This window comes from Phasianus colchicus, chromosome Z (genome assembly GCF_987193195.1).
Source record: "Phasianus colchicus chromosome Z, bPhaCol1.hap1.1, whole genome shotgun sequence".
NCBI lineage: Eukaryota > Metazoa > Chordata > Aves > Galliformes > Phasianidae > Phasianus > Phasianus colchicus.
In genome coordinates, this window is record NC_143476.1 from 77,168,097 (window position 1) to 77,194,235 (window position 26,139).

The 26,139-nt window shown below is 38.4% G+C and overlaps 1 protein-coding gene across 1 annotated transcript; it reads left to right on the forward strand.

The window, feature by feature from the left end:
• Positions 1–1,282: 1,282 nt before the first annotated feature.
• Positions 1,283–26,139, forward strand: EMB (embigin; the record flags this gene model as incomplete). The annotated part of the gene is made up of 11 exons (XM_090131316.1): positions 1,283–1,727; positions 6,369–6,446; positions 8,540–8,629; positions 9,925–10,014; positions 12,772–12,946; positions 13,538–13,626; positions 17,499–17,626; positions 19,016–19,298; positions 20,067–20,100; positions 21,900–21,973; positions 23,239–26,139. Coding segments are annotated over 10 exons (1,470 nt in total), but the record flags the coding sequence as incomplete, so codon positions are not given.

The following is a 26,139-nucleotide window of genomic DNA, read 5'->3' on the forward strand; positions in this document are numbered from 1 at the left end:
ATTTTTTTCCCATTAAAAGCTGAACAACTTTGCCACTCCTGACCAGCTTTATCTGAGCTGTATTCTCTCTGAATCCCATCATTCCATGCTGTCGAAGCCGACTTATAATCTGTGGGTTCAGCCTCAGAGGATTCTGGTATTATTTTCTGTCAAATGGCTCAAGAGAACTGTGGGTTGTAGCCATGTTTCAAAAACAGTGGCTTAACTGTACAGGTATCACTGTGCAACATATATATATATGTGTATACACATACACACAACTCCCTAATTTTTGTACATGAACAAAACAACATTAGAGACAGAACACTGGAGATTCCATCCCAATGCCCCAAGTGTGGAGGATGTTCATGCTCTCAGTGTCAGAAAAGGCTCCTACCTGCATGTGGCCCTGTCCAGCCAGCAGGAATCCCAAGCCTTCCCTGACATATAAAATGGGTTTAAGGAAAAAAAAAATCTGTTCCCGGTCCTTTGCCATTAGATCCATTTCTTACAGGGTTTTGTGATGGAAAGTTTTAATATGAAGGACTGTAATGGTGTTAAGGGGCATGGATGGCAGCAGATATGTACAAATTCAGATGTGTAATGCTGAAAAATCAGCACATGGGACATATGACTTGAACTTGCTCTACATGAACTCCTACAGCTCCACCAGCATGGAGAGCAGCAAGAGCAGAGCTATGCTGATGTCCCAGCTTCACTGCAGCGACCTTTTCTGCATTACTGATACAAATCTTCAGCGGAATTCAAGTTCTCCATCAGCTGCAATAACTGTGTCTTGATAGTAAGAACGCAGCACATCCCCCACCCTGAGGATTCTCCTTCAAAGAATGCCACCTGGTCAGGTTCTGCATTGCAAAACCCAAACTGATTTTATTCTTTTTTTTTTTTTTTTTAAGTAACAACCTTATATACATATCTATGCACAAGTGCCTTAATTTACATGTATGTAGTACTGTACAGGCATTAAAGTACCTAAGCAATTAAGGACTCCAGATTGTGGCAGCCAAGTCTTGAAAACTCTTGTTAGAAACAACTCTCCTTCCAGCACTGTAGTTCGGCTTCGGACATTCATCAGGGAGCCCCGCGCAGCCCTTCCTCTCATACAGAGTAACCCAGCTGCCTGCAAGCCACTGACCCTCAAAGCAGGGCCGTGCAGGAGGTCAGCAGGCAAAGGGCAGAGGAGGCCGCGCTCCTTTCCTCGGAGCCGTCCCATCGCTGCCGCTGAGGTTCCCTCCGGCGGGGGCGGCCCCGCGGCAGCGGCACCTTCAGGCCGCGAAGATAACCGCCCTCAGCCCGGCCGAGGCGGGAGGAGCCCCCCGCTGCTTACCGCTCCCACCTACGCCCTCCCGCCCATAAAGCCGGTGCAGGGCCCCGCCGTTTGCTCGTCCTCCTCGCCCGGCGTGGCTCGCAGCTGCGCCCTGACATTTGTCCAGCTTGCAGTTTTTTTTTTTTTTCTCTCCATTTCACGCCGTCCCCTCTCGCAACCACGGCAGCCGTCGTCCCTTCACAGCCGCCGCGGCCCTCTGCGGGGCCCGGGCCGGCCGCCCGCTGGCTGCTCGCACGCCGCCGGTCGCGGCGGGGCGGCCCCGGGGCGCGGTGCGGAGCGTGTTCGGCGGCGGGAGGTCGGCGGTGGGGCGGCGTGCCGGCCGGCTTCTACCGCGGGCACCCTGGGCGGCTGCCGCGGCTGCTGCTGCTCTGCCTCTGCCTCCCGGGCGGCAGCCTCGCAGGTGAGTGTTCGCTCCGGGGCTGCGGCGCGGAGCCGGGGACCCCGAAGCGTCCATCCCCCCAGGCGCCGCGGGGGAGCCCTCCTGCGGCCCGGGAGAGGCGCCGGCTTGGCGGCGGGGCCGCGCTCTCCCTCATCCCCTCCGGGCGTCGAGGCTGGCCGCCGCGCCCTGCTGCCGCGCCCCCGGCATCGCTGGTATCGCAACCGCGATGCGCCGGGCTGCCGGCTCGGCCCTGGCTGTGGCTCCGCATCCCAGCCCGGCCGCTGCTGCCCCGCGAATGGAGCGACGTCGTCGGTGCGCGAGTGTGGGGCCCGGAGCTGCGCTGCTGCCGTGCTTGTACTGAATAACGTGTCGCTGAGGGCCTGGAAAAAAGCACGTCCCCGTGGGTTCTTAATTATAGCTAATTTAGTAAAATATAATCGGGAGGATTGGAAGGATGTTTCTCGGAGGATTTTTCTACTGCGTTTTTAAACCATGTCTGAAATGCTTATAAAAAACAAACAAACAACAACAAAAAAACACTCCGGGATGCTTTTTTTGGTAGCTCAGGAGCGGGCCACGGCTGAAGAAATATGTTTCTGTTAATGGTTTTGTTACTGGTCGCTGCTGGTGGGACCGCGGCTGGGTGGTGCGGTACGATGGGACGCTGCAGCCGAAGCGCCGGCGTTCGCTGGCAGGGCGTTGCTGTGGGAGCTGATGCTGGGCAGGTGGGCAGCGCCGCGTGCTGCTGATGGCCAGCTGCGCGGCGGTCTGCGAGTAGTTACGTGTGTCTCGGTGCTGCTGTCGGACTGACGGGCACTGGGAGGAGCAGTACCGCTCGTCCCGCCGTGACAGCCTCCTTAAAGTTTGTGGCATTTTCGTAGGAAGATGTGGAAGGGCAAAAAAGAAGTGCCGTGTAGTTTCTTAAAGCTTCTGCAGAGTGTGCATTTATATACACATGAATGCATCATAAAACCTTTTTGACGGTATCTCCGTGATGGAAAAAGTTTTATGACTGTGAGTGCCCTGATGGCTGTAGGAACCTCTGGGCTGCAGTAGGGCAGGTGGTGGTGGTGTTGTTGTTGACTTACCACCGTAGCTTTTACGTAATGGTGATTGTAGCAATTCTGAATTTATGTGACATAATTAATAAAGTGAGATTCTGTGCCTCCAAAAAAAAAAAAAATAAAAATAAAATTAAAGTCCCTTCCTGGGAAGCAACTTCTTTAAATCTGCTGTCTTTATAAAATGGCGGATGTGATGCCTGTTTTTTGGGAAGATAACCAGAAATGAATCAGCAGCTTTAGCATCATCTATATATATATAAAACAAGGCATTTGCTTTTCAGACTTCTACTAAATGCTTTCATGTTGGTATAAAAAGGTTCAGTAAGAAGAGGGGTTTCATACTGCAATTTCCATGGTGTCTTAAATTCAAAGAAATAATGTATTATTACTCTCTTGTTGATGAGTAATTTGCAAAGGCACACAAGCTCTCCCAAGGGAAGTTCTTGCAGCTTTGGAGGCAGGTGCAGTGGCACTGACCTCTGGTGAAGCTCAGTAACAGTGTGCTCTGGAGATGTGCAGGTTCAGCAGGGTTCCTTCTAAACAGAAGTTTTCAGTAGAAGCAGCTACAGGGAGTGCTTTGTGCACAGGGCTGAGCTGAAGCGGCCTCTGCCACTGGCCTCCTGTATATTATTTTGGGTTAAGTAACTTGAGTTCTTACCACTTTGTTCTTTCTGTCTTTTAGTCTTATTAACTGTTTAATTGCTTTGAAAAATTTAAACCATTACTTCTGTTCTGCACTAGGTTTGGAGCTATTTCTGACTATTCATTGTCAGGACATAAAGTTCTTAAAAGCTTACTGCTTCATGCTGTTTCAGTTGCCTGGTTTAGTTGCACCATGTGCTGGTAGATTGCTTTAGATAAAGCAAATCCACTGTATCTTGTCTGCTGTCTTCTGAACCTCGGATGGTAAGCAGCTTCACAAACAGAGGATACGCCTGTTTTCTTGCGTTTCCTTGTTGGATTTCTCTGGTTTGCTGTGAGGAAGGGCTTCTGTTGAGGCATTTGGAAGCCCTTTGTTTGGATCCTCTGGTGTCTTGTGAGAAAGCTCACGCTGCAGCTTTTGCCTTCCAGGCACCACTAGAAGGTTCTGGCTGTCAGTCTTGGGAGCTGGTGAGTGCTTGCGTACTTCCACAGAGTAAAATTAATTGACAAAAAAATATTAAACCAACTCTGCTAAATTAAACCAAATTTCATCTCAGTCTTTCCCTAGTCAGCAAATTTTTGCTGTGTTTTTATGAAGACCTTTCAGTGCACCAGAGTGTTTGCAGGATTCAGTGTGATTCATGAAGATGAAAATGCCAGAAACTGCTCCAGTGATCACAGTCATAGTATGACTCCACTTTATCTCCCAAATATTGGCTGCAGTAGGAAGTAGAGGGAAGACAGAAAAAATAAATCAGTGACCTCATACTCTCATCTACTCCATTTTCTGTAAAGATCAGGGCAAGCAGAAGACATCAATCCTCATCATTGCTAATGGAATTTAATTAAGGTTAAGGAATTTCAGCCCTTAGTCTGTAGTTTGAGAAGTTATTCCCCTGTATTTACTTACATCACTACCCACCTTTATCACACTCATCATGCAGCAGTGGATCATCTTGATAGCATAAGCTGTATAGCAGTATGTCTGTCACAGGACAAGACGTGCTACGTTACCTCTATGCCATGTAGTTCTGTATGTGAGCAGGTAAGAGCCAAAAGGTAGAAGCAGTGTCGATGAGAAATAATGCTAGTCACCTGCTCTCATTTGGTTTGTGAATCAAAGAGAAAAGGCACGATGAGAAGCCTAATAGTATGCAAAACATGTTGCAGGTTATCTGGCTTCCTTGCAGAAAGATAATATCTTGCACCAGTATAGACTGGTGTCTTCTAAATTTATCATCTTCAGGAATTTTAATTACTATGCAGATAATACATCTAATAAGCTGACACAGTATCAGGTGATCCATGACACCTTCAGAATGCCTCAAGATGATGCACAGATAAAAAAATTTGTGGACCTTTTTTCAATTTTAGCCTTAATGTCAGGAGCAGAATAGTCTTCCCTGCTCTGAGGACCTCGGTTAAGAAGGGGATAAAATTTGGTCTTCTTTTCACCTGGGTCATAAGCCAGCATGTACTCAGATTGAGTGGATTCCTCTATTTCTTAAGTTCCTTGTGTTAGGCAGAGAGCAGTGGGACTGGTGCACTAATTAACTGTGAGAAATGAGAATGCCAGTTATGAAGAACCACTAATACTCCGGTGGCAGATTGATTTATTTATACTCTTTAACTAACTTACTATACTCAAACTGGTTGAAGTATGGTGGACAGATTGAGAGCAGGTGGTGCAAGGCAGGCATGTTTGTGATGCAGTGTGCAGTAGCTGTATGCTGAGGTGCCCACAAGACAGACTGCAGGTAGTCTTTGCTTACAGTAGTGAGACTTCACGGGAGTGTAGGTGGTGGTGTTCAGTGGTAGGAATTAACAGTATGCTTGAAGGCACGTGGTTCTCAGCAGATCTGAACACAATCAAACTGTGATTTAGATTTCCACTTTTCACTCTGTGCTTGCCTCTGTTTTGAAGGTCTAGCAGTGCTTATTACACTGTCTTTTATTTGCTTACAGCTGCAAACATGGCATATGTGCCTTTTTTCTCTGGCTGCAAACACAGCTTTGTGACTGCTGGCCAAATTAATTAAAAGGGACTGAGGTGATGCTGCTCAAAGAGGAGCATATCCTGCTGCTATGGCTGTAGACTATATCTTGGAACACCAAAATATGTTAAGATTGTGTTTATTTTAAGCAGTATCACCCAACTGTGGGAATGGAAAGGAAATGGTGAGCATCTGTTTTAGTAAATCATCTGGGGACCTTGAGTTCTTGTAAGAAGTGATACAGCAGAATGATCCAACTAAACTTTATCTCCTTCTGCCCCTGCTGTTCTTTCTTCTCAGCCAGGAAGGCAAAGCAAAATCTTGGTGTTTTGGCTGGCTCTTAAAAAAAATAAAATAAAAAAAATAAAAGGTATGTTAAGATTCAGAGAGTCAAATCAGGCTTGTGGTGGTAAGGAAACTAGAAATACTGATTAGAAATATTTGGTGGAGGCTGACTTGAGTGATACAGATGGTTTTTGTATTGCTCATGAAAATTGTAATGGATGGAAATCTGTTACAAAACAGAGTGGAGCTACAGAAGGTTCTTACAGGTTTGTTCTTGTGTTACTGAATCTGCCAGTCTGTTTTAAAATAATCAACTAGTATCAGTATTACCAGCTGGAATGGTCCAAGCTCATAGGTAAGATGGGATTTGAGTACAGGGTATAAAATTTATTGGTCTGCTGAAATATTCTGAAGTTAGCCTGACTATCTACAGGAAAAGATACAAACAAAATTCTCATTTGGGTTTTTAGAGAAGTCAGTAAAAGATACTGCCTCTGTTTGAATTATCTTGTCTAAAATAAGCTAAATGCAACTAGTGAAAAATAAGCTTTTACTATGTGGGCTGGTTTTTCTCAAAAGTCAAGAAAAAATGATGATAGGCTGAGGGAGTAGGTCTGTTTGTTTTCATTAACTAGATTCAGATCTGAGGGAATAAATATTCTTTAAACCCTTTTTAGGTCTGTTGGTGACGACGTTGGATGCCAATAATACTCAAGAGAATGCTTTGACTCAGACTGGACCACAGTCGTCTGCTGGTAATTATTTTATTTCGGTACACCTAAAACTGTAATACTCTTTCCCTAGTGATCTTAAGTTACCATGTAGTATGTACATTTATGTAATAAGTTGGTGGACTTTGTTCAGAAGAAAAAGAAGCAAATGAATTATGTTGGCCTTTTTAAGTCAGTGCAAAAGTTTGTATCCTAAGCATCTCAAGGACAGTGGAAAAAGCTATTCAACTACAAGATGTATGAAATCAGATCAGGCACCCTCCCTAGAGAATGAACAGTTCCCAAACTAGAAGCATCATAGAAGGTTCTTTTCTAGCAAACAACTGATAACTTTCATGTGAATACAAGAACAAAAAGCAGAGTGTTAGTAAGACTTGTAATCCTGTCCTTGCATCATCTTACCTTTATCTGTGTATTCTTTTTTTTTAGTTATGTACATGTACCATTACTCTGTCTCCATTCTTCACCTGCTTTATTTAGGTTCCTAATTGTGATGTGAAGTGAAGGGTATGGTGCAGACTGGAGAAGAAATGGATAATTGTTGATTCCCGCCTCTCTTTTCATAAAGATAAAAGCACCAGGAGCTCAGCAGTGCACCAAAGCTGAGGCTGATTAACACAAATCAGACCTGGGCTAGGTTGTATTTATATGTGATCTTGTGGCAAGTCTAACTTAGTTGACTTGCCACAAGATCACGTATAAATACAACCTAGCCCAGACAGGTTATTCTAACCACTTTTCTGTCTTTGAAGATGATAATGCTAGCTTTCTGATGTTCAACTTTAGAGCTTTTAAGCAAAATGCGAGAGAACTACACTAAGTGCAATAGCTACTGAATTCATTAACTTTCCATAGGTAGGCTGTTTAGTGGTGTTTTTTTTTTTTTTTGGAGTTACAGAACAACCATCATACAAACTGATGCCTTATGAAGGTATCTGTCCTCCTGAAGGATTTTGGTAATCAGGTGGTGTGTATAGTGGGCTGACAAAAACTCAGGTGATCCATAACAACTTTGGCATGCTGTCAGGATGTTTGCATGCGCAAACAAAGAACATTCCCCAGACCTTTAGTCTCCATATTTTATGTCAGGCATAAGCATTTGGACTTGTTTGTCTGCAAATGAGGCAGAGATTGAGATTGAGGCTTGCTTGCACGCTTAGATAAAGAGGACTCTGTCTAGCGCTAGGAGACAGTTTAATAATTTCGTTGCTTTAAAAAAAAAAGTTAATTCTGAAATAGTAGTCAGGATTGGCAATAACACTCTAGTATCAACAGCTACTAAATGAACTAGCCTCTTCCACCTCATCCAGGTGGAAAAAATATACCAGTTTATTTTTTCTCCAAACTGGTTGAAGCTTGATGGAAGGTATGAAAGAGCAGATGGCACAAGCCAAGCATAAGGCTGATTGCCTGTAGCATAGCATTCCTCATGTTGTGAGCTGACGTGTTGACCCAAAAAATGACAAAACAGAAACTTGCTTTGCAGAATAGGCAAGCAGTTTGAAGGCATGTGATACCTCTACTAACACTTGCTCTGAGATACCATGAAATGTAAACCAGTAGCAGGGACTTCTTTCATCTGAACCAGATTCTGGCAGTAAGTGTAGCTGAGGGGCATTTTTTAAAATTTATTTTTCTAAGCAAAAGGACCATATTTCAAATTTTTTTAATGCAGTAAAAGAAAAGGAGAAATAATTTGAGGATATTTAGGCCTTTAGAAATGAGATTTCTGCTGCATAGTGGTCAACTCTGCCACCCAGTGCTTAGAGAAGGCTGAAGCTGTAGCAGTTTTCTCTTCTTGGCTCCAAACAGAAAAACTTTGGGACAGTCTCCATGGGTAGGAGGTCTATCCATAGGATAAATATTACAGTCTCTTTCCTTCTTCAGAAACTGGAATCATTTTCTCCTACAGTTTTATATGATCAGGCGGATTAAGTCTGTACTTACTGATCCTATAACTTAAGATTAATTAGAAAATAACTGATAATAGAACTGCTTTGCAAGTATGTAAAACACATGACTTAAAACATGTTTGTAGCAAAGATTTTTTTTCAGTTTCAAATTATTGGAAGAAAAGTTAACTTCATTTATAACAGCCTTGTTTTTAAACCTTTTAGAGCCCATAACAACTACACAGACTGTCAGTCAAAGCACTTGGGGCAACATTGCAGATCACTTGACACTTGGACGTGATGTATCTACACCTGGTAAAAGCAATCAAATGTCTTATACATAGTGTTAAGTTCTGCTGTGTGTGTGCTTTTGGTCATTGTCTTTGTTTTAACTTAACAAGAAATTATAGAGAATTTATGTTAGTGGCAATTATCAAGACAAAACGTTTGATGAAATCAACACCGTTTAAGTTCTGTTTAAAGCTGTATGGAAAGCAACTGGAAACTGAAAAAAAAAAAAAAAAATTGCTGTAATTATATTGAATTGGCCTTTTTTTCCAAGTATAATTTCTTGTACATTTTCACTGTGCATATGAGTTTGCTAGGAAATTATATGCGGATAACAACAAAACATTTGCATGGCTGTAGAAGGGTGATATCTCCTTAGCTGATCTGCATCTGTTGTTAAAGCTACAGCTCTATTAATTATCTTAATTGCTCTGTTCTTGAAATGTACAGTGGTAAGCATAAACAGAGGCTCTTCTCATAACTGCGTACCAGATAGTTTGATACAGTTGATACTATGCAGAAATTTACGAAGATTGTCTCTTAACAGCATTCTATCCATAGTACAACAAAACAAGAATTTTTTTTTGGCCATCTTATCCCTTTTAAATGTCACTTTCTCTTCCAGAAAGAAGCAATTATGTTTTTGTCAGATAGATGATAGTACATATTGATACTCATTTTATGTAGGGAAGGAAATTCCCTCAAGTATATCAGGCATTTGGTAGAGCAGTGTGGAACTTGAACCATCTTCTGCTGGAGCTCAGGGCATTCATGTCTTTGGATTCTAGTGAACTAGCATCTGAAGCAGATGGTCTGTGACTAGCTTTATTGTTGTTAAAATGTTGGATTGTAGACATTTGAGAAATAACCATGTTCTTTCTGTCGTCATCTTTTTTCTATTTTTCTGAAGCTTATTACTTTTCCAAGCCCAGTTTAATGTTGTTGTACTCCCATACAGGAATGGTTCAGGACCCATTCCTAAGCTTTAGGAGAAGTATGCATATAAAAGTCTCTGAAACAGGTTGTGAAGTAGACAGCTTTTCTGGAGTATTCTGAAATTTAAAATTACAGCTTTGTATTACAGTTAGAAACCTTATTCTAAACTGGTGTAATTTCTGTAAGGATGGCCATATAACACTGCTACCTCAAGGCTGGTTACAAAAAAGTAATCTCTATAGGACTCAGCTTTGGCAAGGTTTTCATTTTGTTTTACTCTATTTTTTTCTCTAGAGGATTACTGTAAGAGATGATTGCAATATGGTATTGCTTCATGATTGTATTTATAGCATTATAACATATCACTGCCTTCATGATCTTGTTAGGTCCAGATCTTACCACAGCGGGTTTTAATGAGGAAATCAATTTGAACAAGTCTAAAGCCCTTTATGTGGAGTATGAGGTGCTCCTTCCTGGTGAGTATGTTATTTTCTCTTCCAGTATGTTATATTGAAAATCTCTTGTAGTATTTTCTATGAATTTTAGGAACATTTAAGATGGCAACTTATAAGTAAGTTGTTCAGAGTGAACAATGATTTCAGTTAAAGAAAAGATGAGTGAATTTGCTGCATTTACTATTTTCTGCTGCTTTGCAGTGGAGAACAAGACTTGTAGTATTTTAATAAAAAACACTAGTAAAACAATTCATAGCTCTCTAATCTTCCAACAAGTCAATTCAAGTAACAATTTCTTTGCTTTGGTGAATCTGTTTGGAAGTGTAAGGTGCGGTGCTTCTTACCTAACTGGTGCTAGCCAGCTTCTCAGCACTGCAGCTTTTAGAGCAAGAAGAGACAAGCCAAGACACTTCCTTGAGGTAGACATGAGTTTTTCCAGTTGACAAATATGAAGCTAAAACTAATTTCTAGTACAAATAGAAAAAAAAACATTTTAATTGGAATTTAATTTACTTAGAATTTGAAGAGATCAATGAGAACTCCTTTGCAAAATACTAATCTTTAATCTTATATCTTAAGGACACAATTTCATAGCATTTATGCCGTTCTTCTGTCATTGTTTAAATCTAATTTAAAGTGAGATACTTAATGAGGTAGTCTCTGTTTCTTGCTCCAATACAAGTACTCTTAGTGCAGAGATCTCCTACATATCAGCCTTCCTCATGGCTAATCTTCAGCAACGTAAGGTTTTCATGTTCCATTCATTATAAGTGTGGATTTCTTTTTAGACAGTTAATCTCAAAACTGCATTCTATTTTTAACCACTGTGATTAATCTAATTCTAAAGCTTTCACTACTATAAAATTAACTCAATTTATAAATTACTTTGATCATAAACAGCTAAGGTGAGTTATGCTTAGTTCAGTTATTGAGTTTAATATATGGATCTAATAAATGACTTATGATCATGATGGCTCGGCTGTGTAAGATGGAGTGTTGCACCTTTCAGTCTAACACCAGGCCAACAAAGCTGTAGTTATTTCAGTCAGGACTTGGAGTTCTGGGCATTATGTTCTTCTTCAGGCATTTACAAGCCCCTGCCAGACTCAGTGGAGTTTAAATATTCTGTGGGAGTATCAAACTCTGCTTCAAGTGGGTTTTGCTTCTTTTTAAGTAAGTTATCACAGTAAGTTAGTAAGGTACACCTTAAAATTTCTTTTCCTCTCAGATAAGATTAAAGCTATGAAACCCAAGTACACACAGTGTTTTGACTTTAAGCTACTGCAGGGTAAGCCTAGGATTGAGATAATATTCTGAATGAATTTTCATGGAAATACAAATTATTGATGGCACAGAGTGTTTTAACAAAGAAGATAGCAGCTTAACAAAATTACAGATGGCAAGGTACCCTTTCTTTACTGCATAGAGGGCAGGATTAAACACAGTTGACCAGAAGACTTTCCCATTGAGTCACAAGATCTAGAGTGGACCCCATTGCTTCCTAAAGTTTTCCTCAGAGGAGTCTAGGTATGGCTGAATCCTCCTATAGTCCCAGACTTGGTCAACAGCTTATGTCTAAGGGATCTTGTGTGCAGTCAATCTAAGATATAATCTTGGCAAAGTCAACAAAGCTTAGACAAACTGTTACTTGGTTGCTGAGGATCTGTATTGGCAAGGCATTCCTTGACATAAAGACCTTAGGGATCCCTGTAGCAGGCATAACCTTGTGAGGCATTCCTGCTTCAGGGAATATCTGTTGTGCAGGAGAGCTCAAGGAGCTCTTGGGCTGCTTGCTATTCATGGTGCAAGATTAATGACTTAGTCAGACTTTCTTGGCAGATGCTAAGGTGGCTCTCATCTGTTGTGCCAGGTATGTTATCAGTTCTTTCAGCCTTCAGTTTGAGACACATCTGTGGTCAATTACTTGTCTTCCTGAGGCCTTGAACATAACCAGTCCTGTGCTTGTTTGCTGCCTAGTGAGACCTTGATTATAATGAGTATTGTACTCATATGCCTGAGCAAGGCCTTGTGTAATGACCAGGCCCAAAGGAGGAAGCTGAGGCAAGGAGGGGAGCACACAGTTGTAGGACACAACCATAAATTGATCTGAAAGTGATTCAGTTTCAAGTGGAATAGCTGAAGCATGAAAAGCCAGATCCAGCAATAAGATTGTGGATTTCATTAGCAGGGCATTAGCAGGGCATTTCACAGTATCATAATGATTTGTAACTGGCCGATTTGTAAATACTTATAAATATTTACAAGTCTAAGTCTTACTGAAATTAGTAATACAACTTTGTACTTACAAAAGTATTTTCATCCAATAAACGTTTATTCATTCCAACTTTTACTAAGTTCTGATTTTTAAATCACCTTTTATGGTGTTGAAAGGGAGACTCAGACTGAGCAGACAACTGTTTCTCCACTTGCCATCCCACCTTCTGTGTGAACTAAGCATTAAATGTATTTTTGTTTTAGGTTAAGCTATGTAGAAGCATAGGTGTGTCTTGATGTTGGTAAAATAAATGTTTCTGTGTATGATCCCTCTAGGAAGTCTGTCTATAGAATTGAGTGACTTTGTGTTTGTAATTGTTATACATAGCAACTCAGTAATTAAATTTTGTCAAAAGCTCAGTATCTGATACTGTAGTTTTGTTTACACTGGAAAGTATAACAAAACCATACTTGCAATCCAATATATGTTTTAATCTCTTACTTTCACAGAATGAAGAAATAAGGTGTTTTTTGTTATAAATACTATTTTTCAACTTCTGTTAGGTGAATCCGATGTTCATGTGGAAAAAAACATCTTTTTGGGCAGTGCAGTTAAAATTGAGCTGTCATGCAGACTGGCTGATAAACATTCTCACATGAAAATTCTTCAAGTGACTTGGAAGAAGGGAAATGAAACAATCAAACACATCAATAAAACTGAAATTAGCTGGGGCATCCAGTAAGTAGTCATCTTTACTGTTTTGCTTGCAGGTTTTAACGTGCTGTCACATACATACGCACAGCCTCAGGCTAATGTTAATGATTGAATAATAATGATTGAATAATATGAATATCACTTTTCTGCTACTCCATATATACAAATGCAACCCATGTAAAGAACCTGTAAAACAGGGAGTTCAGCATCCTCTCTGCTGTCAGACTCTTAAACTGCATTGTACTGGAGCTATTACTAACCCATTGATGGACAGGCTTTTAAGAGAGCAAACTATGTAAATTATTTCATACAGCATATGCTACATAGGACATTTCACATGGTGAAGCCATGTCTAATCCAGTAGCTCATGGATAATACTGCTTAAAGATACTTGTGCCTGTGAGCAACAAGAGTTAGAATGATGTTTACATTCCTAAATATTCATGTGCTTTTCTGTTTTCTTAAAATGTTGTAGTGGTTCTGCATTGCACTAAATCTGAATCTGACTGTTTCAAGAATATGTTCTCTGCTGAATTCTTTATGATGTTAATTAGCAGTCACTAGTAAATGCAAATAAAATGTTGTTTTTTGTTTTTTTTTCTTTTCCTTTTGAAGATTGACTGTCTCGGAAAACAGAAAACTGGGAAGTTACACTTGTACAGTGACAGGTGAAAAAGAATTCAGTGTGGTGTTTCATTTACAAGGCAAGTTGACCAATGAAATCCTTTTTTAGTAGCTCCTGGATAGTATGGAAATTGCAAGTTAACTTGATAAGTGGTTGCTAATATTGTCAAGCCAAGTGAGAACGATTGTCAAAGGCAATTTTTGTAGCATGGAGAGAGATAGTTTTGAAGCAAAACTAAAAGCCCTCATAACAAAACTTGCAACAACCAAAACCATGTAAGCCTACTTTTTTGCTCCTCTTCCGCTAGAGCAGTGACTGATTTTTGTCTTCCTTCGCCATCCATCCAGAAGAAGTGAATGTTTATCACTTTCTTAAGGGGGAGTGGGTAGGTGGAAAAAACTCTGAATGGGGTATGAGGTTTTTTTGTGTTTGATCGTTTTTTGGAATAATAGGACCAGTGACAAGAAAGTTTGGCCTGTGACTTTTGTGTTACAAGAGCAGCAATGACTGGCAGAATGGAAGCAGGTTCTTAAACAAGTTCACTTGTTTTTCAGAAGCAGCAAAAAAAATGCTGCAGTGAGTTATTAATTATACACAGTGTAAGAACAGTAAACTGTAAACAGTGCCTTCACTGAGCACTGTGGGTTGGGAGCTGAGCACTTAGACCATTTTTTCTCCCCTGATTTCACCCTCTGCAGTAGTAGGTAAAATCTAGTTGAATGGAAAAATATGGAAATGAAACAAACAAGTTGCTGAAGTGGGATTTCCTCCACTTTTCACACTTTCTAAAGTTTGCTGAAGCTGAAGGACAGGAGGCCTGCATAAATGTAAGCTCAAGAAGGAAATGTGGAGTCCACCAAACTTGTTGTCAAGTGAAGATAAGAAAGTAGAATAGATGTCCTGCTATTGAAGATAAAATGGCAAGACAGGTGCCTCAGCTCAATATAACATCAGTAGGAACCAGTTTGGGCTACTATCACCCTTATAAGGTTGGAAATCTATGGCAGGAATGACTACTAGCCTTCATCCAGAGATGACCAGAGATGTTAATTATTTCTTAGAATTTCTGCCTGTGTCCTTGGAAGGAAATGAATATGTATACCATGTACCTCTAAATATGTATTCACTGCTCTCGGTGTGCATCTTCACTGGAGTGATCCCCTATGCACCCAGCGCTGTAATTAAGGGAGCCTGCCTGCTTGACATGACTCATTGGCATGTTCAGTTTCTTTGTTGGCTTGACTTCAGTGGCAAGCATGTGGTTAGTGAAAGCTCTCCAGTCTGATAAGTACTAGGAAGGATTATTAACACAGAACTGTAAAACCCTAACTCTTCTAACCTCAGCTGAACTAGCCAGCATGGCTTTGTAGTTTTCAAACTGGCTTTGTTCAGAGGGGCTTCTGGTCATATAACTTCAGGAAATTTCTACAAGTTTTGAATAGTGGTGTCGATATCTGCTTTCAGAACTTCAGCGAGAGTAAACTTAGCTTGCAGTGCCATGGGAGGACAAAATTGTAGTTTACTTAGACCTTTTCATCTCTGAAAGTGCTTATATTTTTGTTGAATGGCTAACCAAGTCTGTTTAGATTTTAAAAAAGGATAAAGAAGTCTTAACTCTTTTGAAAGTATGAAATAACTTCTTCGGTAGCAAATAAATGAATCAACAGAGAATTAACTTTTCCAGAGCACAGCACACAGGACCAGTTGATTTATTATAATAAGATGGGGAAAATTACTTCACAATGCTGCCACTTCTGATGCCGTAAAGTTATTGGCTCAGCACTTACTAAGATAAATGCAACAGTGAAGGAAATGGGAAAGAGAAATGCTTGAATCTTTCAGTCAGTAACGTAATGGGAATAATTCTTAAACTGCATGAGATGAGTAATATCTTAATCTAGATGCAGTGGCTGAAGTTATTGCTGCTTTGACTTTAGTAGCTCGCCACCGTGCTCCTGGCTTGGCATAACTCTGTAGACTTGAGATTTAAATTCCCTTGGAAGTCTGCAAGGAAGTCATAACATTTTGAGTAGGCTTAGAGGAAACTGAAGTTATTAAACATGATGATGATTTTTCATGACTATTTTAATCTAACATGAGGTATTGTAATAATGGCTGTATTAGCAAAAGGTATGTTTAGTTTATGTTTGCACTTTGTTCAGGGTTTCTGCTTGCTTAAACAGCTGTCCCGATGTGTGCACTGTGAAACAACGCTTTTCTTTAAACTGTTATGGGAGTCCAGTACAAATACTAATAGGGTCACTCATCTGTTCATCTCCAACAGTTTGCTGTTTTTGTTTGTAGCAGCAGTATTTTGTCCCCTGATTCTGAGTGCTTTGCCTACAGGAAAAGAAAACCAAACATAACAAACAAACAGAGAGTACTAAGTATGGTTCCTTGCATGGCTTCATGAATTAACCACTTTGTTAAGAGCTGAGTGCCAGGATGCATTATGGATATTCTTGTCCTTAATTATGTCTGAGGTGGTCCCATGTTTTACTAGTATGTCTAGAATTGTGCTTTGACACAGCATGTCTGAAGTCTTTTTGACCACCATGGAAGTCTGTTGTGCTGGGTGCAGACTGTTTTGTATTTCCTAGTTTTTCCTCTTGCATAAAATAGAGAGGAAGTGGTAGCACATATTAGTGAAATTTTACCTCTTATGGTAAAGGTAGAAGTATTCTGACACTACTCTTTTGAAGTATGCGGTATTTCATGATTAAAACAGAAATATAAATGGAATGAAAACACTTCATTTCTGATGAGGTTGGATTGCTGAATTGCGCATTGAACTCTGAACTTGGGAGTAGTATTGTTGTTAAGAGTATCTGAGAGATTAATTTGGAATGAAAGGTATAAATTTGAACACTCACAAGAAGTAAACTTCGAGACAATATTAGTTCAGCTGGGAAAAAGAAGGAATAAGAAGTATTTGGTAGGAATGTAGAATATTATAACTGCTGAAAGCAAATTCTTGGCCTATTTATTCTTCTGTGACTAAAACCATTGAAAAGATGTACTGCATCTGTACTTTGAAGAGAACAATAAAACCTAAGAAACAAACCTTAAAATAGATAGATTTGAGGAAGGCGCACTGGTAAGCATCCACAGAATGAGGCAAATGAGAGGGTAGGGGAAACAGCCTATTGTGATATATTTTCTCTATCTCTGTTTAATGCCTTATTATATTAAACAATTTTTCTTGGGCCTCTGCTCTTGGAAGGCTGCCAGATACTTAGAGATGTCATAGCTGGGTCAAATAGTCCTAGAGTTGTGATCTGGTGTTTTGTTTCTTGTGCCCATGTTCTGAGCACATTTGAACCGGAAGTCTTTTTTGTTTTACTGGCACACATCCAAAAGCTGTTTCTTCAGCTAAGAACATGCTTACAACTGTGAAGTTTGTAGTATTTCCTAATTACAAAATAAATAAGCAACACTGCTTGTATGCAGGACTTGCTTGATTGCATTATTTGGTAGCGTTAAATCTGGAATAGAATCTGACTGAGTTTTTGCAAATTGAATAGACTGCAGAAAAACCTGTTTTCTCGTATATAAGAAACGAAGTGTGTAGCTCACAGCTGTCAAGGAGGGAAAGAGGAGATGAACAAGGGTAGAAATCAGTACAGGATATAACGCAAGTTTTCAGTATCAGTTGGCAACTTTAAAGATTACAGGCATCCTGTTCTTAGTTGTTGTATAGTTTTCTACAGGAAATTCTATATAGACAATATCAGCCTGAAATGACTCTTCATTAGGTCATGACTAACATACATAGTTATATAATTTATGACAAAGGAAAAGAAAATTGGTAGGCTACTAGAAATACTTATTTAGAGTATATATATGTATATACGTATATGAGTATATATGTAGAGCAATGCTTATATATTATTATTTTGTAGTATAAATGTGTAGCTTTCATGCAGTGTACTTTTCCCTACTTGTTCTTAGTACCACAGATTGCAGGAAGAGAAAAACCTGTCGTCAGTTACAAAGGTGACTCAGCTATACTGATCTGTGAAAGTCGCAGTTATACTCCGATTGCTTGGACCTGGTATATGACCAATGGCAGTGAACAGGTAAGGTTCCACTCTGGCCAAGCATAACAGTGTGAGGAAAATGTACAGATATGCTCTGAAGTATAATGGCATCTCACTTCAGACTCCACAAACTGCATTTACATCAAAGTTAATCATAGAATCACAGAATGCCTTGGAAGGGACCTCAAGGATCGTTAAGTTCCTATCCCTTCTGCCACAGGCAGGGCCACCAACTACAGATCTGGTACTAGACCAGGTTTCCCAGGACCACATCCAGCCTGGTCTTGAATACCCTCAGGGACAGAACATCTACAGAGGGAATATATATTTAAAAAAAAAAAAAGCAAAACCAACAACAAAAAAACCCCACCTATTCAATATTTAGAAATATTTATTATTACAAGATGTAGTGTTCTGGCATGGAAAAATAACGTTATTCAGAAGGTTTCTGCTTTATTCCTCTAGTCCAAATAAAAGAATCAGTTAAATTTATTAAGTCTTGAAGTGCATTTTAAAAAAAAAAACAAAACAAAACACAGAACTTATGTTAGTGGCAGCTATTTCTCACATCTTACTGTCTGATAGCAGAGAATCTTATCATAGCAGGGTATCTATTTATTTATTAATTTATTTTTATACATGTAAGGTTTTGGAGGCCTGAGGGAAAACAAAAGCATTTCCACTCTTTTTTTTCTGCTTCTCCTGTGTTTCTGCTTCTCTTTTTTAAAAACATTTTTGTTTCCTAGCCAGTATGATCTCTTGAAGGAAGGTCAGTATGACCTCTGAAGTCATCATGTGGTGGAGACTGCTGTGTATCTGTGTTCTGAAGGAGCCGAAATATCTTCTCAATTCGGCTCCTTTTTTTTTTTTTTTTTTTTTTTTTTTAAAATCAAGATCAGCATTTTCCAACCTTTCAGGATCCTCATTAACCTTAGCAGTATAGCTGCTTTCTTCTAGCCCTTTTCTTGTGGAAGCACTGTGAGGAGTGAGAAAGCAAGTAAATCAGTCTTCTCCATGCTCCTGGAGGGAAGCATTGAGTCAGGAGGCTGTCTCAGCTTATTTTGCAGCAAAACAGCATTCCCAGCTCAATCTCCTTGAAAACTTGTACTTTGTGCTGTGGCGGAATTTGGGCATCAGATCCTGACTCCAAAGGATTGTTAGTAGAGACAAATATAGCTTTTATTTTCAATTGGCTAAAGCAAGTCAAGTAACTTGCACCCTAACAATGTATAGTTTCATGCGCTGAATGCAGAGGAAACTGATCGTAGCTGGGGAAGGAAAATTCTTCACTAGAAGGCAGACTAAATGCCTCCTTTTATTGTTTTACATTTCTATGTGGAGATATTTTATAACTGTTGATAATGTGAATAACTTGATTAAACAATTTCTTATTGCAGTTATAAAACCTAATGAATTTTCTATTTTCAGATTGCCATTAATGATTCCCTGATGTTGGATAAGTATGTAATAGACAGAGCAGATGCCAATGTAACCCATCTGAAAATATTGAAGCTCACTGAAGAAGATGGTGGTACATACTGGTGTGAAGCTGCTTTTGAACTAGGAAAGAGTAAAGGAAAGCTGAAGCTTAAAATTCTGTCACTCATGGTGCCACTCAAGCCATTTTTAGCAATAGTGGCTGAAGTTGTTATTTTAATAACTCTTATTTTTGTTTTTGAGTTATATTCGAAAAAGAAAGAGAAACGTGCAGGTAGGCTTCTTAATTTTTTGTAGGTTATGTTAAAATTACAGCTGAATGTTTGACATGACCTGTACTAATTCATATACAAGATCTGTTTGACCCTTACGTCTAAACATTCTGATAAAGAATGCAGTGTTACAGAAAAAAAGTAGTTTAGACTTGAAAATCTGGTCCATAGTTCTTGAGTTCGGTTATGAAATGCTTTCAATATGAAATAGCTTCCCATAAAAGATTTAATACTGTCATTTTTTTTTCCTCATTAAAAGACAAGTAAATCTGGAGGCTGTAACTGTTTCAGGAATGCTTAGGAATGAAAGTAACTGTTAGTAGTTCTGATGGGAGAAACTTCCACCAAGAAACAGACTAAAAGGAGAAAAATGTAGAGTCTAAATCAATGTAGTAATCCAAATGCATGTAGATGAGCCAGCTTGCATATCAAATCTTGCTTCATCTTGCATATATATATGTATTATATAAACGTATGTCATGCATTTGTATACTGTGTTTTATCTATATGCTTGTATGTATGTAATATAAGATATGATGTGCATTAAAATCACATTCATAGTGAATGATAAAGGAACATTTCTTGACAAATTTGTAGATAATTCCATTGGATAGAGTAACAGAATAATTACAGACTTAAGACAAATGAGCTAATAAAATAGCATTTGCTTTCGTTAATGCATAGAGTTAATGATATAATTAAAAAATGAGTAACTTTTCTAGTGTGTGTAGTTAATTAAGACCTTACATAATCTTTTTTTTCTTACGCAGAAGACGAAAAAGAATTTGACCAAATTGAGCAACTGTAAGTAAAAAATTTATATACCAAACTTAAATACTACTACTTATGCATATTATATATCTTTGTATCCTATTTGGTAAGAGTTAATTAATCTGAAGGTACATTTCATTCCCCTTCTCCAAGACTATGTAATACTAGAGTGCAGAATGCTATTTTCTGAGTGGCACTTAATTTTGGTGTTTGGAACTTATTTTCAGTGTCTTTTGTTAAGACATCTCTCCTCATTCTCTCAGGAGAAACACTCAGGTGGAAACTTCCCAGAAGAGGCGTTGAAAATTCTTCATTTGCATTTTTGTTCCATCAACATTAATACAAATGTCTCTAATTTGTGTGTTAGTCAAAGCCTTAACTGTCCAAAGTGCACTGTAAGGCTGGAGGCTGAGAGCTGCTGCTGTCAGCTGTTTTGGTAATTCTCACTTCAGGAGCAGTCCCTTGCTGTGCTAAGGGTTTGGGCTTCCTGGGCCCTGGAGTTAGAAGGGCAGCTGCAGGCACTTCTGCTGCCATCCTTCTGTTAGAGGGTTGGTACATCCTTAGGAAGATGCACTTTTTAAAGACTTGTTGACATAAACTCCTTTCCTCATCTCTTGAAGCCCAATTACTTGGCCTTTTAATTTTCCTGTTTTGCAGCTTAGCAGTTCCTTTTCCCTTTACATATATATTCCTATTTTGATTTCCTTCATGTCTTTCCGAGTACTTCCTGCCTTTCCATTCTTGAGTTTCTTGCTGCAGTGACCTTCTTTGTTTCTGTATGCGGTGTTCACCCTCCTGTTTGTTATTTTCGTGCTAGCTGAAAATACATCTTAGTGCTTTTTCCCTTATCAAAACAGCTTTAAAGCTATAATTCAATTATACCATGAAGTGAGGATTTGTCTTGGAAATACAGTATGCTATTTTACTGCTGAGTGTTTGAGTACGTGTCTTGGGTTGAAATTGAATAAATGCTTTTGCACAACCATGATTCTTGTAATACAGTTTCAGCATATTTATAATAGGATTGTAACATAGTACAGTATATTGTAGCATTAAATGTTCACGGTTGATGAAGTGGGGGATGTTGTTGTAATTTTGATCAAATGCATGGGCTTTAATTCTCTGTGTTGTTAGATAAACATAAGTAAGGAAAATCTATTAAACTATTTCTTGCTTATGTTTTTCCAAACCAATTAGAAATGATTCTAACACTGTCTGTTTCAACTGTTTAGAAGATAAATTTGTGTACCAGAGCAAATGGCTCTAAGGGAGCAGTTCTAGTCTGTTATGTCAAGTATGTATAATATATAGCTGAATTTGTGATTACAATGATACATGCAATGTATTAGGTAGGAGTATAGTATTCAGATAATTCCTTTGTTAAATATATAAAAACTAATTCAGTTTTAGGTAAAGTTTTGATTGTGGTGAACACAGTAAAGTTTTTGTAGGTACTCTAAAAGAAGCAACGATAGAAGTGTTTCAGTCCATGTTTTGAGGATGTTCGCCTGCATGTTGTTCATATATTGTTCATTTAGGCATTTACTTTATATACACATTATAACAACTGAATAAACGATAGCACAGCAATCAGTTCGGGGAACATTATCACTGTTATCACTTCTGTGCAGAACTTTGTAGGTTGTTTCTGAGGAGGATTGAGCTGATCCTACTTCTGCTTTGGTTACTCTGGTGACATTTAATCTCTTTCATACAACCTTACATGCCAAACTGAGAAACCCGAGTACATCTTTGATGTATTCTGGAGGCATAGTGGTGCTCATCCTGCATTTCAAAATTGAGTTTGAGAATTTATCCTCTCTTTCTTGCAGTAAATCAGAAGAAAGCAATGGTGTGGAAAGCAATAGTGCAAGGCACAGAAAAGTTTAGTCTGTCTCTTAGAAAGGTAAGTAAAGGATGAAATGTAGATATTAAAGCTTACTTTTTCCTTCAGTAGCCTACTACCAAAACAAGGATAAATTAAAATATACGTGTATCTACTCTCATCCAATTCTGTTTTTTTTATCTGGTGAAAAAATAGTAATATGTTTAGATAAAGGTAATATATTATCATTAATGACTTGATTGGAGCAAGACAGTGAGTTTGAAGTTGTCTAATTGAATGCTGTCATCATTGTTGTTCTGTTCATGTAAGCGGGCTTTAAAATAGAAGCTAGATTAACCTCCTTAATTCTTTGGTTCCTCATCTTGAAACATCTCTGAATATCAGGGTAGGTGCTGAGATGCAGAAGGGCTGTGATGAGTCTGAATTCTTTCTGGCTGTAATGTTAGATACTGAGTTAGGCTAAACGAGGAAGGGTGCACGTGCAGTAGCATGCTTAGAATCCGAAATGGGGAACATTGGCAGTACCAGAGATGTGAAACAAGAAATTATAGGAGTCTAGGAAAGACAGGGTTTCATAGATGATGATGATAGGAATTTGTGGCAGAACAAAGCAGATAATACATATCCCTGTGAAAGCTCTGTAATAAACTTTGGATTTTTTCCTCTTTGCAGTCTCATTACAAGCCCCTACTTAGGCCAGCTGGAAATGCTTGTCAGAGGATGGTCTTTAATGAGGACCAGTCCTGCACACTGTAGCTCCTTTCCCTCAACATTCTCTCTGCATCTGCCACTGTGATCCATCATAAAGATGAGAGGTGTGAGTCACTTTGCATTTGTCACTGATGGTACTGTTGTTTTTTTCTTCTCACATGTCCTCTATCTGAAGGAAGAACATTTCAGTACCCTTTGTTTTAAAGATCAGAAAGAGAACAGTGTGCAGTAAAGCTTGTATGAATTGAAGAATGAATTGGAAAACAGTCTAGAACAAATACTTTCCAAGAACATGGGATCTCCTCTGTTTCTTGCATGTTATTGTGCTAGTTGATTGCTGTGCTTAGGCTCCCAAAGACGTAGCCTGTTTCAGATCTAAGCACCTATTTTCATTGGGTCATTGTGGCACATGATTCTCACTGAATCAGTAAGGATTCATGTTCCCAAGTTGTGTTTCAGTATGTACTCAGGCTACTCAAACTGGACCATTCAAATATTTTGTAAAATATAAACTGCTGAAACAAAGCTTAATTTCAGACAAATGTGGAAAAATAATACACAACAAAATAATAGAATTGATTTAATAAAGATACATTTTTTCCTTCTTTATTTAGGGAAGCCAAGCCTACAGAAGTGGAAATCATCACAAAGTTAAAGAAGTGTGCAACTATGCATTTTGAACATCAACTATGCTTCTATATAAGCTCCTCTAAAATTGTAAGAAAAAAGATGCTTTTAAAATAACTGTGAAATGGCTATTTTTTTTTCCAATTAATATATCCTGATATACTGCATTTTGATTCTCGGTGTCTGTAAGACTGTTTGTCATTTTACTGCTAAAAGACAGGTTTTTCTGGTTCGACTTCATATTGTTACATTGACTAGATCTAACTTAGGACAAAATTAACCTTGCATTTACTGAACGAATAGGTCATACAGAAAGGGAGCATTATCAAAAATAGAATTTTGTTAAAACTGGACTTGTGAGATCAAAAATGTTTTCCGCCAAAGAAAATGCTTTTTACTGGCAGATAAAGCAAATGTGACATAGAGCCATTTTTACCAAAGAAATGTTCAAAGGGAAATGTTTATCATGATTTAAGTAGAACATCAGTGATTTTGCACTTGGAGTGAACAGTAAAATATCTTAATTCTAACTTTTTGCTTAGCTTCCTTTAATTACAAGGAAGTAAAACATGTTCTGGGTACTTCAGAGATTAATTTCCACGAGATGTCCTCCCGTATGGCTGTGATTCTGTATTGTGTTTCCAAATAGGCTAAACATTCTAGACAGACAAGCTGAATGCTGTGCAGATTAGATAATTTAGTATTACTTCAGAACAGATAAAAGAAGAAAAAGGAATACAGTGTCATACTAAACATAATTGAAATAATTACTTGTACGTATTACCTCAGGATATTCTGGAGCTGCAGAATCATTTCTGTGACTGCAACTAATATGGAGATATTTTCAGTAATCTACCTATATGGTTCTTGACAGCTAAAATTTCCAGGGTAGTAGGTAAAGCACAGTGAGTTCCACCAGTTGTTGCACATAGTTACGGTGCTGCTTAACTGACAATATTGTTACAGAAGAGTTGTAATTTTAGATATACCAGTTAATTGTATTATATATGTTCAGCAGCTGAAAATGGAAAACTGGTTAACTGCACTAGTGGCCTTTGCTTGCTAATCCAAAGGAAAAAATTGAAAAACATTTCTTTTTTGAGCGATGTAAAGTAGACTTTTGAAGGTTTTTTTCTCTATAAAATATGTAAGAAAAAGACAAAGTGAATGGAAAAAAAAAAATCTGAATTGCATTTTCTCAAGTGGTCACTTCTGTTTAAAAACAGAAGAAGGCAAATGAAAAAGTGAAAAGGAAACAAGAGGAAAGGAATTAAAGCTGTTTCACTGTTCCTATAATTGAAAATATCAGAAAGCCTAGTATTGGCTCTTTGGTACGTGGACAAAATACAATCTGATCTGTGCTTTTTTTGGCTTGTTTGTTTATTGTGTACAGTTTACAGGTTTTGCGATTCTAAATTACAGCCCAAATAAAAAACAGTGGAAGGAATATAACCATGAAATAGTAGAACGTAGGGAATGAACACTGATAAAGATTTCCCTTGCTGAGATACTGTGTTTATTGTATTTTGCCTTAGAGTTCATATGCGTTATTAAAAACAAAACAAAAAAAACATTTGTAGGCTTTTTATATGACTTTCTTATAACAGCATTTTTGTTGCTATAGCAAGTATATTTTTGCAGATTAAAATACTATATTGGTTGTTTGAAACATATCACTCAGTCTTGTTGCTTTTTGTGTACAACTTCTGCCTTTGTTGAGCATTCCTACTTGATCTCAAAACTGCTGTATAAGGTCTTGGCTACCTGTAAGTGAGTTGCATGAACAGTGATTTTTTTTTTTTCTCTGTTGTTGTTAGTAATAAAGGGCTGCAGTGAAAGCAGGCAGGAACCAGAGAACCCTGAAGTAAGCATGTATTTTAGATGCATTATGAATTCCTCCTCTCAGGACTGCAGTAATTTTAGTCCAACTGGCTTTTGATATATTAGATCTTGATACATTTGATCTTCATCCTGCCTCCAGTGTGCTCCACTTGCTGTGCCTCCAAGGGAATTGGTACTTTTGTTTTTGTTGGTAAATAGGTCTGTTCCTCCTATGTCTGCCAAAGACACCTAATAAGAGCCAAAGCAGTCCCAAACCCAAATATGAGAGTACTGACTGATGAACAATTAAAATTAGAAGAACTTCAGGTTACATCCTTGGGAACTTCTTTCCAGTAGTTTCAAATGGATTTGCAGTTTTATTTTCTTAGGCCATAACATGCATATATAAAATACATTGAACTGTTTATGGGATAAAAAGATAATCCAAAGTTCCAAGTCTTACAACATTTTACTAAAGCTGTATTTAAATTGCCTAAAGGTATTGTTTATGAGTGGTAGAGCCTGCTTTTGTTGTTGAATCTTATAAGGTTTCAAACTTGTAATATTTGTTTCATCGTAGCCAAAATGGTTTTCTTTCCATGAAGATATTTTGTCTGATTTCTTTATCTATTCATGCTTTCATTTAAAGATTGTACTCTTTTTCATTATTAGAGTAATATTTACATCATCTGACCTGCTGAATTATTTTCAAGTTGACATTAAAAGTTCTTCAACAGTGCCTTGACAGAAGTAGTTAGTCTTAACTATGGTTAAGTTAATTTTTCTCTTTTGCAGTATGTTAAAGAGTTTCCTCTGAAACTTAACAGCAAAATCTATTTTTCTAGTGAAAGTACGGAGCCTAATACTTTTATCACACTTGCCTTATTTTATGTTCTGATTTTATACAATGCTTCGTTGACTTTTATTTTTTTTTGCTTGAGCAAAAGTATACAGAAACTGTAATGTCTTCTGTATGTTTATTGTATTTGTAATAGATTAGTTACGAGTTGTATGAAGTAGCATTATTGTGCTTAGAAATAATTCAAATAAACTTAACAAAAAGAGTG